This window comes from Gigantopelta aegis, chromosome 10, assembly GCF_016097555.1.
Source record: "Gigantopelta aegis isolate Gae_Host chromosome 10, Gae_host_genome, whole genome shotgun sequence".
Lineage (NCBI taxonomy): Eukaryota > Metazoa > Mollusca > Gastropoda > Neomphalida > Peltospiridae > Gigantopelta > Gigantopelta aegis.
In genome coordinates, this window is record NC_054708.1 from 28,808,827 (window position 1) to 28,820,900 (window position 12,074).

Below are 12,074 nucleotides of genomic sequence, written 5' to 3' on the forward strand. Positions count from 1 at the left end.
CATTTGTCAAATAAAACAATACCCCCATGGAAGTACCCGTTATGCATGTCTGTGTATTTGAAAAAATGCATGTGCATATGATATAGGTGTATGAGATGGACTACGGAAATGAACATTTTAAATGGCAATGTCTGCATTTTTTCGAAGCAAAGAATGAAATTTGTACATGTATTTAAAATTTCAGGACAGACTTCTTTCGTACTCTGTGGTCTTATTTAGTATAAAACAATTGGAAGAGCACTAAAAATGGTTTTAATCAAATCGGGGCACAGTAACAAAGGATATTTCAAACTAGAAACAAGTTGCTTAAAGACTAACATGGGATATTTTTTTTAAGTGCGGTGGATTTTCGAAGCTATCTTAGCACTACGATATGGTAAAACCGTCGTAAGTTATGACGTCACTACGACGAACGCCATAACCGACTCTATTTCGATATCGTAGCGCTAAATTAGCTTTGGAATATGGGCCCTGAACTCCACCGTGGTCACCGTTAGTAGATCTGATGTGATGATGAGATCTTTGGTATCCTTATATTTTGAATTCGTAAAAGCTATCGTCTTGTTTAATACAGATGGTGTTTTCATTGCTCGAATGGACTTCAAGACATCTGAGGATACATGGTGACTGGCCTTGGTTAGAATTACCAATAGTAGTGACACGTAGGACTAATATCTGATTTCAACTTCATTTAGTTTCTGAAGGTCTTTAACATAGTTTTATTTTAAACTGATACACACAAATAGTCGTGACAAGTAGGCCTAATATCCGATTTCAAATTCAAATAGTTTTTGAAGGTTTTTAACATAGTTTTATTTTTAAACAGACACGCGCGCAAACGCACACACGGATATATATATATATATATATATATATATATATATATATATACGATATATATATATATATATATATATATATATATACATGGCTTTAACTGACCGTCTCTGCTTTCTAAAAAAAACAGTGAAAAGTCCGGGAAGGGAATATGCCTTGGTATATATACAAACAATCACTTGTGAAAAAGAAATTCACGCATATACGGTTGCAGACGCTCGTGAACATTGCCATCAATAAAATACTAAAAACAGATTCACGGCTATTAGTATTAATACGGTTAGACGATTGCTAATAATTAAGGTTATGCTGTATTCAAATACGCTAATTGCATTATTCATCAAGACAGTTTAACATATATGCCAACACAAACCAAAACTGTAATATCGATCCTTATTTTAAAAGCAAAGCGAAACCAATTTTATAAATTTATTCATTATTGGCTTTATATAAACAAATCAATCTCCGGCCATAGTACACCCTCTAAGTACCACTCCAGGTAGACGGGTTTCAAGCCTTTGAAGTTCTGTCGGATACCAGTCGGTGTTTGGAACGAGGGACGGATGGAGTAAACATTGAGACGAGGTATATGTACTTGCCTGGATGGCACTTTTCCCATGAATAATCTCGATGTTTGACGTTTCCTCTTTGTCGGAGTCAGGTTCTGTAGAATCTTCAGCCAATGAATCGTCGTGTTCATCGTCGTAAAAACCAGCAGCTGCAACAAACAGTTGAAAGCCATTTTGCTGTGGCGGGGGGGGGGGGGGGGGGGGGGGGGGGGGGGGGGGGGGGGGGGGGGGGGGGGGGGGGGGGGGGGGGGGGGGGGGGGGGGGGGGGGCTTTGTTTTCAAAACAGTTTGTAATTACATTGTAATTCAGACGGTTATCTAAACAAAATGTCAGGAGCTTATTATTATTATTATTATTATTATTATTATTATTATTGAAATAAGGTACAACAGTTGTGATTGTGCATTAATCAGTATTGTCATTAAAGTCTCGCTTGCAGCACAAGATACCATACTTTTTGTTAAACAGAATTCATTAATCTTAGTTTTATGACATAGTCAATCCAATTTCCATACTAAAATAATGTTTACAACTCTGTTTATATATGATCAAGTTCGCTATTTGAATTTTGCAAACAATACTTTCACTGATAGGCCTAATTAAAGGGGCATACCCTAGTTTCAACCCGTGAAAATTAACACTTAAGTTTAGTTAATCTACAAACCTGTAACACATTTGGATAAAGATACAATTGAGTGAAACTTGACTCCACGACTCCATAACTGTTACTTCTCAGACGTACGTGCGTTTTTAAAAATAGGAGAAATGCATTTTGTGATATTAAAACCACGAGGATGACCAAAAACACTTCGAATGTACGGAAATTGATAATCTAAACCATAAAATCTAGGTAAAGTGTGATTTCAGTGATGAAAAACGGCTGTAATAGTCAAAAGTATGCCTTAGTGTTTTTGTTTTTTTTGTTTAATGATTACCGCTCCCATCAGCCATACACTCCCGAAATTTGTATCATTCAATGCTGCAGCTGCATTTTCGTGTTACATGTAGTACGGTACACTGAGTATTTACCTTTGAAGAAAATTTTAGACCGGAAGTAGGAGATGACGAGGCGAAATACAGTCTGGCTATCCAGCTTCCGGTTAAGTACCGTTCTGTCCACTGGCAGTAGAACTTCCAAGGCTTTGATTTCCGTCCGAAGTTTGTCTCTGTATCTTTTGGATTTGAAACTAAAATAAGATGAACAATAGTTGAACTAATAAAATAAAATAACATAAAATATCAAAGGAATGATCCCGCCGTTTTAGTATTTTTGTACTTGTGAGATTTTGAATTTAAACAATATTTTGACAAATTCGGGACGTCATTTAGTCAATTCAAGATTCCTGTAATTCGTAACCAAACGGTAACAAGAAAGAAAGAACTGTTTTATTTAACGACGCACTCAACACATTTTACTTACGGCTACATGGCGTCAGACATATGGTTAAGGACCACACAGATGTTTTTAGAGGAAACCCGCTGTCGCCACATAGGCTACTCTTTTACGACAGGCAGCAAGGGATCTTTTATTTGCGCTTCCCACAGGCAGGATAGCACAAACCATGGCCTTTGTTGAAGCAGTTATGGATCACTGGTCGGTGCAAGTGGTTTACACCTACCCAATGAGCCTTGCGGAGCACTCACTCAGGGTTTGGAGTTGGTATCTGGATTAAAAATCCCATGCCTCGACTGGAATCCGAACCCAGTACCTACCATCCTGTAGACCGATGGCCTAGCCACTACGCCACCGAGGCCGGTCCAAACGGTAACAAAACAGATTTAGAATACAGCAGTATAAATCTGAACGAAAAAAATAGTTATAGCCTTCTATCTATCGTATCTCTGCGAAAGACACGGTCAAATGGACGTTTTGACAAAGTTCTGACTGCTCACATGCATGATTTTCGTGTTATCATGATTATACAATTATCAAAGTCGTTTATTAATTGTGAAAATAATAACAAATTAGTATATATACGGTAATAATGTCGTTGGGAGCAGTTGTTTTTTGTTGTTGTTGTTTTTTTGCTTTTAAGGAGATGTTAACGAAGCACCTGGCAAAATTCATCAAGGGTATACAGAAACGACATCGAAACTATTGTTATAATGCAATTATCAAAGTTGCTTACTAATTGTTAAGATAATTACAAATTAGTATATAATAATGTCGCTGGAAGCAGTTTCTTTGCTTGGTGACAGAGTTTAACGAACACCTACCACAATTTATGGGAGCATACAAAACGACCTCGAAACATCCAATGGACTATGTCTTGTGCAGAGATACGATTTTGATTATGTTAATGAACACGCTGGGTTATATAAAACGCAATCTTCATGCACAGGGATAAATGGGAGCTGCGTCCCTTCGCCAGCGTTGACGCCTGAACACCACCCTAACCCTTGAGGCTATCCCCAGGTACGTTTAGGCTTAGTTTTAAAAATATGACAAACTTTTACTTTTGGCTGAACCGTTCAAAATTAGCGTTCAAAGACCAGAATGTTTTCGGACATAACGCAAAAAAAAAAGCGTCAACTCTTTGGCCTAATTCTCCTTCTGGGAACTTTTCAAAATTTTACCACCGCCTCTTTCCCCTTGCTTATCTCGGCCACAACAACCGGTCTTCAATGCTCCTTTAGTGCTAATGTCGTAAGCGAGAGACCTCTCCCCCCCCCCCCCTTTCCTGTCTTGGACGCAAGGGCTTGCTTACGCAAGAACCTGCGCCCATGATAGGCGTGCGCTACAACAGCTTGTTCTGAATATGCACGTTAAACCAGGGCTGTAGCTAGGGGGGGGGGGGGGGGGGGGGGAGAAACAAAATCCGGAAAAAATTATAGAAACTTAAAGAAAATTCTCTTCTTAGCTGTTTAAGGAAAATTATACTATTAACTAACCCCCCCCCCCCAAAAAAAAAAAAAAATAATAATAATAATAATAATTAAAAAAAATAAAAAATATTAATAATAATAATAATAATAATAATAATATTAATAATAAAATAAAAAAATTAAATCCTATCTACGGCCCTGTAAATCCTATAACATGACATATATTGGTGGACTATATGGTGAGCTTTTTTTACATGGGTAAACTATATGTACACAAAGGATATTTGAAATCCTCTTTGCAGTGATGTAAGAGCACCAGGTAGCTTTACCTGCACATAGTAATGTTCACCAGATATGACCGCAATATGACGATGTGAATAATCGAAACCGTTTATCGCTGTTCGACTGCTGTAATTGTTAGCTATGTCTTTATCTTATCTTGATATAAACTTAAAACAAACGTAAATACTTGGAGGTTAAATCCCCATGTGTATGTCGCCTGTGGTTGGTTGGGGGCCGTGATTTGTGAGCTCGCAAGTGTTTTGTTTGACAGGCATAGCATTGTGGGAGTTCGGGTGGCGACAGTTGGTTCTTTGAAGTATAACATTGTCGGCTGGAAAAAAAAAAGTTTGTTTTATTTAACGACGCCGCTAGAGCACATTGATTTTTTATCTTATCATCGGCTATTGGACGTCAAACATATGGTCATTCTGACACTGTTTTTAGAGGAAACCCGCTGTCGCCACATAGGCTACTCTTTTTACGACAGGCAGCAAGGGATCTTTTATTTGCGCTTCCCACAGGCAGGATAGCACAAACCATGGCCTTTGTTGAACCAGTTATGGATCACTTGTCGGTGCAAGTGGTTTACACCTACCCATTGAGTCTTGCGAAGCACTCACTCAGGGTTTGGAGTCGGTATCTCGATTAAAAATCCCATGCCTCGACTGGGATCCGAACCCAGTACCTACCAGCCTGTAGACCGATGGCCTGCCACGACGCCACCGAGGCCGGTTTGTCGGCTGGAAAGCAAACACGATATTACTATGTTATAAAGTATGGGTTCTTTTTTTTTATGAAATATGTTTTTAATGAATTGTTTTTTTAAATTTAAATTTTCATATTTTCTCACACAGATAGCCATATACAAATAAAAACACATATAAACACACATACACATACACATACACATACACATACACATACTCATAAACATATAGCGATCCCCGTCGGTGGGTCCATTGGGCTATTTCTCGCTCCATCCAGTGCACCACGACTGGTATATCAAAGGCCGTGGTATATGCTATCCTGTCTGTGGGATGGTGCATATAAAAGATCCCTTGCTACTAATAAAAAAAATGTAGCTGGTTTTCTCTCTCTAAGACAGTGTGTCAAAATGACCAAGATGTTTGACATCCAATAGCCAATGATTAATTAACCAATGTGCTCTAGTGGTGTCGTCAAACAAAACAAACTTTAACATAAACATACATATTGGCGGAGTCCCGTGGGTCCCTTCCCCCAGTCGTCGTTTAAAGCGTCCTTTGTAATTAATAGCATTTTCACAAATTCACCATACACAAAATATAGTAATGGGACAACATATAATTTTCCACATAATTTCAGATAAATCCTGTCTTTAACGATCGCAAAATTTCTGCAGAGGGTAATCGTCATATACAGATTTAAATTTTTAAGTTAACCTGTCTTTAGCCCTTTTGAATTCAATTCTATGGAACATTTCTGCTTTTTGTTGTTACATAATTTTCGGCAGTTAAAGGTATGCTACTCAGGGTTCTTTCTGCCAGAGGGAGCTCAAACCACGGGTATAGCCAGTCATACCCAAAGTTCTTGCAGATTTAAATTTTGTTAAGTTAACCTTTTGACAAAATTAATGACTCTTATCATTACTGTATGATTTAGCTAGAATGTTTTACATAAATAATAATTGGATTTCTAATTTTTGTCCCCATTTTCTTATTTTTATATTTTAAGTATTTAGTTGCACCGTATTTGGACTTCAATATTATAAGGCCGATTTTTCCTGGAAGGTCAAGGCAGTAGAGATGTGAGAACACAATTATAGGGATATACTACATATATATATTATATATATAGAGGCTGAGAGAGAGAGAGAGAGAGAGAGAGGGAGAGAGAGAGAGACGTAGAGATGAGCGGAGAGACGGACAGAGAGAGAGAGAGAGGAGAGAGAGAGAAGAGAGAGATTTGAGTGAGGTGTGTGTGTGCACTGTAAGGTCTTGTGTATGGCAGGCCTGCCTATAGAGAAAACACCCAAATGTGATTCATCCAGTCCTGGCCCCCTACAAAAGTTGAGAGCCAGTACGCCAATGATAAACCGGCTCATGAGGTATTTCATGTGCACTTTATCACAGCGCCAATACTAGGGTATTACGATTTACACAGCCACTATAGTCCCTTATTATACACCCCCAACCCTACACCTCTGATCTAAATTTGGCTTGTCAAGACTCTTCAGTTCAGTTTATTATGATCGATTCCATAGTTTTAAGACCCATTCATTGCAGAGCAGTGAAACGTGTATTTAAACCCTCCAGAAAATACCCAAATGTTTACAAGACAGTTCGTTCGTAAGTTCGGAACCGTGTTAGAGATGAAATTCGTGCAAATGCGATCACAAAGAATACTCGACATTTGCACGAACACTGTTGATTTGCGATACCTTTCGAGAAATTCGTGTCGCATAGCCTCCGACTCTGACACGAACGGGGCCGATCGGAAGGGTATTTATACCAATTTGGTCGATCATATCCTCAAATTATCATATGGACATCGTAGGAGAATGAAATGCCAGTATTGTTTTTAAATGGTTACGAAGAAGATTCTTAAGAAACTTTACGAAGATGATTCTGACCGTTTACTAAGAATATATCAACACGTCTAAGACACAGAAGAGGAAACATGGGTGTTGCCAGACATATTAGAAAGTTTATTTTCTTGATGAATTTGACTCTATTTTCTTTCAAAGCAATGAACTGCAAATTTAAAAAGAAATCACCGAAAGGGTGTCCGTTCGTACCTTCTTACGCCGTTTTGTGACGCCACTCGGGAAAGAAATGAAAGCTTAGACAAAGGGAAAGAGAAAAGAAAAAAGGAGACCAAGAAAGAATGTGAAAAAAGAAAGCAAAACCAAGAAAGAGAAGAAAGGAAGAAAATAAGGGAATAACATAAGGATATATTAAAAGTGCAAAGGAAAAGAAGAACTTGGAATGGAATGTTTGTTTAACATACCGTCGAGTCGTCTGCTAAAAAGTGTCAAAGACGGTAATCGCCAAAATACGAGAGTTTAAACCAGCTGCCGGTACATTGGTTGCTCTTTTTCGATTAACAGCAGGAGATATTACATTTATGCTTATTGTGGGTTTTGTTTTTCCACAGATGGGACAATTCATACCATCATGACCACCTTTACATATTAGTGAAGGACCAGGAAGAAAGCAACACAGAAAGTTCCGTTGGCTTATTTACTGTGTTATGAACGCAAAGATGGTGATGGTGATGGCTAATTTTAACATGCTCATATACCACTATGGTTTCGAGCATGTCTATTCCGGATCCTGTCTCTGGATAGCCAGGGACTTAACCCGGGACAAATGGACGGCTTTTAACAGTCTCTTTGAGATTACTTAGACATGCTTCAAAGTGTGTTTGGTTAAATTTAGGACATTAATTATTGAAAAGAAAACATGATGAGGATATGAGTGGGTGGATTTGCCAAGAACCAACTGTTGCTTAAGTCGTACGAAACCTGATGGAATGAGATTTGTAAGTCGAAATGCTGAATAATGTTGAATAATCAGTCTTAGAATTGAAACAGAAATATTACATTCTTGACATAAAAGGCATTAACTTCGTTTGTTTTAATAATGCACTTGTTGACTTTAACGTGGAAAAGTATCTCTTTAATAATGATTTGTTTGTTATAATTAAGGGGTGTATGGATGCATTTTTTAAGCCGTATATGTCATACGACTATTTTTGGTGTGACTCATAGTTGTACACATTGATGTAATTTTATAAAAATTCATATATATATATATATATATATATATATATATATATATATATATATATATATATATATGTGTGTGTGTGTGTGTGTGTGTATATATGTATGTATATATATATGTGTATATATATATGTGTGTGTATATATATATATATATATATATATATATATATATATATATATATATATATGAATTTTATAAAATTCAAAAATAAGTTTATAAATAAGATGTCAAAAATAATAATAACAATTTGTTATTACTTTTTTAATGTTAAACTAAAAACAATGTTTTAAAGCAAACATTTTCAGTGTGTGAGAAATGTAGCTAAACGCGTCGTCAGCGTCGGAAAAACAATACCAATATCTCGTCTTTTGATTTCGTCAAAGCGAGACATAAATGGATCTATTTGCAGGAGCGGATCCAGAATTATGTAAAGGGCAATTTTAGTTTGTCGAAGGCAAATCAGCTGAGCTTCCAAGGGGAGCAAGAACATGTTCCCCGGAAATTTTTGGAATGAAGATGTTCAGAGCAATTTAGTGTTGTATATTGTGGATGATTAATTAAAAATGACCAAAAAATGGCACATTGTATCCGCCAATTGTTTGGCTTAAACTATCAAATGATTACGAGATTTAAATAGATTTCTGGTATCATGAGGATGCAGCCATTGTAACACGTTTTGACCAATATATAGCCTTTTTCTCAATTACAACAATTACGATCGGATGTACTTATATTTTAGTGCTTAGAATATGAATATCGTTTTTTTCATCTTTTTTCTTATAACCGCCAAACACATTTTAAAAACAAATACTAGATTCAGTAAAAGGTAATCTCAGATGTATTTATCAGTATAATGTTTTATATACTGAACATCAACAACAACAACAAAACGTAAATATTTTAATAAAAATAAAATATATATATATATATTCCGTAAACAGACTGTCAAAACGGACCTAATAAGCACAATATTAATATCCCAAAAACAGAATTCAAACTGAATAATTATAAATATTTTTTTAAAACTATAACAATTTTTTTTTAACTTTCTTTTGTTGTTCAATATTTCAAACGTTTTAAAAGATTTCATGCCCCAGATGTAGTTACATGTATTATGGGAGTACATTGATCTATCGACTATTTTAATGCTTCTAAACTCGGGATAATACGTTTAAGTTCTGAATAGGGCGGGATGTAGCCCAGTGGTAAAGCGCTCGCTTGATGCGCGGTCGATTTGGGATCGATCCCCGTCGGTGGGCCCACTGGGCTATTTCTCTTTCCAGCCAGTGCACCACGACTGGTATATCAAAGGCTGTGGTATGTGCGATCCTGTCTGTGGGTTGGTCATATAAAAGATCCCTTGCTACGATAAATGGAATAACGTAGCGGATTTCCTCTCTAAGACTATATATCAGAATAACCAAATGTTTGCCATCCAATAACTGATTATTAATAACTTTAATATGTAAGTTTTGCACCAAAGTTCTCGTTTGTAACAAAAAAAATTGCACAAACAAATTAGCCCTTAACTGTACAAGTTGATTACAAAACAATCTGATTGAAAATCAGTTCTACTTGTCTAACAGTGAAGCTGATTTTAATCAGATTGTTTACAAAACAAACCCTTTTCAATAATTACTGGTGATGCCCATGTTGTGATATATGTATTCTGTCGATGGTAACTGTTCGTAAATTTATACATTAGTATGTGATGTGCAAAATTATGTTTTATTTTTATAGTTGATAAATAATTATAATCAACCAATTACCGTGTTTGATTCCAAGCTTTTAATTAAAGGTGTAAAAACGACATTTATATTGTTATTTTCCAAAAATTAACCAGGGTTAAAACTGGTTGTTTGTTTATATTCTAAATGCGTTTATTTACTGAAAATATCAGCAGTTTTAGGGTATAAGGGACTGTCCTGGATTTGTTGTCATTGTAAAGTATTTCTGACTAACAAAGCCCGTTTAACAATTCCAGTTACACGTTAGAGTATCAGGGTCTGTATATTGAATGTGTGTCTGGTCGTCCTAATGTGTGTACTAGATAAAACTTCAATTTGCTTCCTAATAGGGGGCCTATATTTTTTTTCTGGACGTACAAAATTATTAGGAGATAAAATCTAGTCTAGGCTTCAGGCCATCAGAAATACTTTGTATCTAAAGACAATAATATTCTATACAAAAAAATGCATTTAATATTATGTAATTTTAGCCATTAAAAATACTCTGTCGGTCGGAAACGTGTTACAATAGCATCAGACTCGGAGCAATTTCTTCAATGTACATGTATCTTCTGATTTTTAGATTAGGTACGTTCAAGTTTGTTTCTGTCTAAACTATTTTGTTTGATTCTGTATACTACAAAATTATATCAGATTATTTGTTCAAAAACAAACCATTCTGCAATCCTTAAGAAACCAAACCATTATTAATAAGGCTATTAATACGAACGGTTATTCCTATGATTCAGTTGGTACTTGTAAAATTCATTAACACACACATAGGAAAATTTGATAAAGCACTAGTCTAATATTAAACTTCTAACTCATAATACAATCCGAAAACTGCCAAATAAAATCCAATAATTTGTCAATCATTAATTTTAATTTCAGCAAGTTGTGGGATGCACACTGGACTTGTTTGAATGTGCATTTAGCTTCATTAACATTATAATCCCAGTCTATTTTTATATTTTCTTTGTTTCCGTAATCCGATAATATTTCAAATGAATGTTGTTTTTTAAATAATACAAACATGAAATACATGCATTTACTAAACTATTTTCAGCTGTTATAAATTTTGAATTTTCAAATTGTAATGCAATATTATCACATAAAAACAAATTTTGCTTTATTTTATTTTTCGAATACAAAGGTTTTAAACTTTTTTCATTCTTGTTCTTATTTTGACAAAGTATGAATAATATTTTACATTAAAATAATGTTAATTAAAGTTTATTACCAGTATTCTTTGAGTCAAACAAATGAAATAGGTTACATCACGATATTAGTTTATATTTAATTCGATAAATTTGTGGTTTCAAATTAATAAATATTGTAAATTTAAAATGAATAAAACATAAATTAAAAAATAAAATTCGAGACACATTTTAATAAAAACAACAATGAATCGATATTAATGTTCATAATTTGCATATTACAGTTTTGTATTTTATATTTTAAAATATTGCTAAATGACAGTTTGGTTAATTAAGTTTTCTTGTACTTACCTTGGATCAATCTTCGGTTTTGAATCGCTGCTATCACCCTTTTCACTTTTCATTTTTAAATATTAAAAAATCAGAATTTATTTTTCGTATTTCATTTTAACAGATTTATCAATATCTACCAAGCACGTAAACGAATCATCTGCAATCTTTTTTTTTTTTTAATCTCCTATAAAATATTGACCATATCTTGCAATGCTGACACGCTATCGCGATAACTGCGTGGGATTTGTCAACTTTCTAGACTGAATCCATTCTGGTCTAAACAGTTTTGCAGCCGTGTATGCATATCAATAACCAATGGGAACGAGTTTATCAACTTTCTTCCGGTAATACTAGCAAATTTTGAATACCAATAGCTGGTTGACGTAGCTATGGAACGGCTTCACTTTGTTTACAAGGGATGTCACATGTTGCTCCCACCTCGCAGAGAGAAGGGTGCTTGGCTGTTTGTGGAGGGAATCAAACAAGAACAAATCGCTAACCTTAGTCCTCGAGAAGTGACAGACTGTGTCGAGAAATCGTTTGGTGGATCCCGTCTAATGGGCGTCGGCGCCT

General features: G+C 35.4%; 1 protein-coding gene across 1 annotated transcript in view; it reads right to left on the reverse strand.

Annotated features, from left to right (window-relative positions):
- Positions 1-11,572, reverse strand: part of LOC121383574 (aryl hydrocarbon receptor-like) — a 28,322-nt gene extending 16,750 nt beyond the window's left edge. The window contains exons 1-3 of the mRNA XM_041513662.1: positions 11,520-11,572; positions 2,436-2,593; positions 1,437-1,555 (exon numbers count right to left, since the gene is read on the reverse strand). Coding sequence (XP_041369596.1) covers positions 1,437-1,555; positions 2,436-2,593; positions 11,520-11,572 — 330 coding nt within the window. The remainder of the gene's footprint in view (positions 1-1,436; positions 1,556-2,435; positions 2,594-11,519) is intronic.
- Positions 11,573-12,074: the final 502 nt, after the last annotated feature.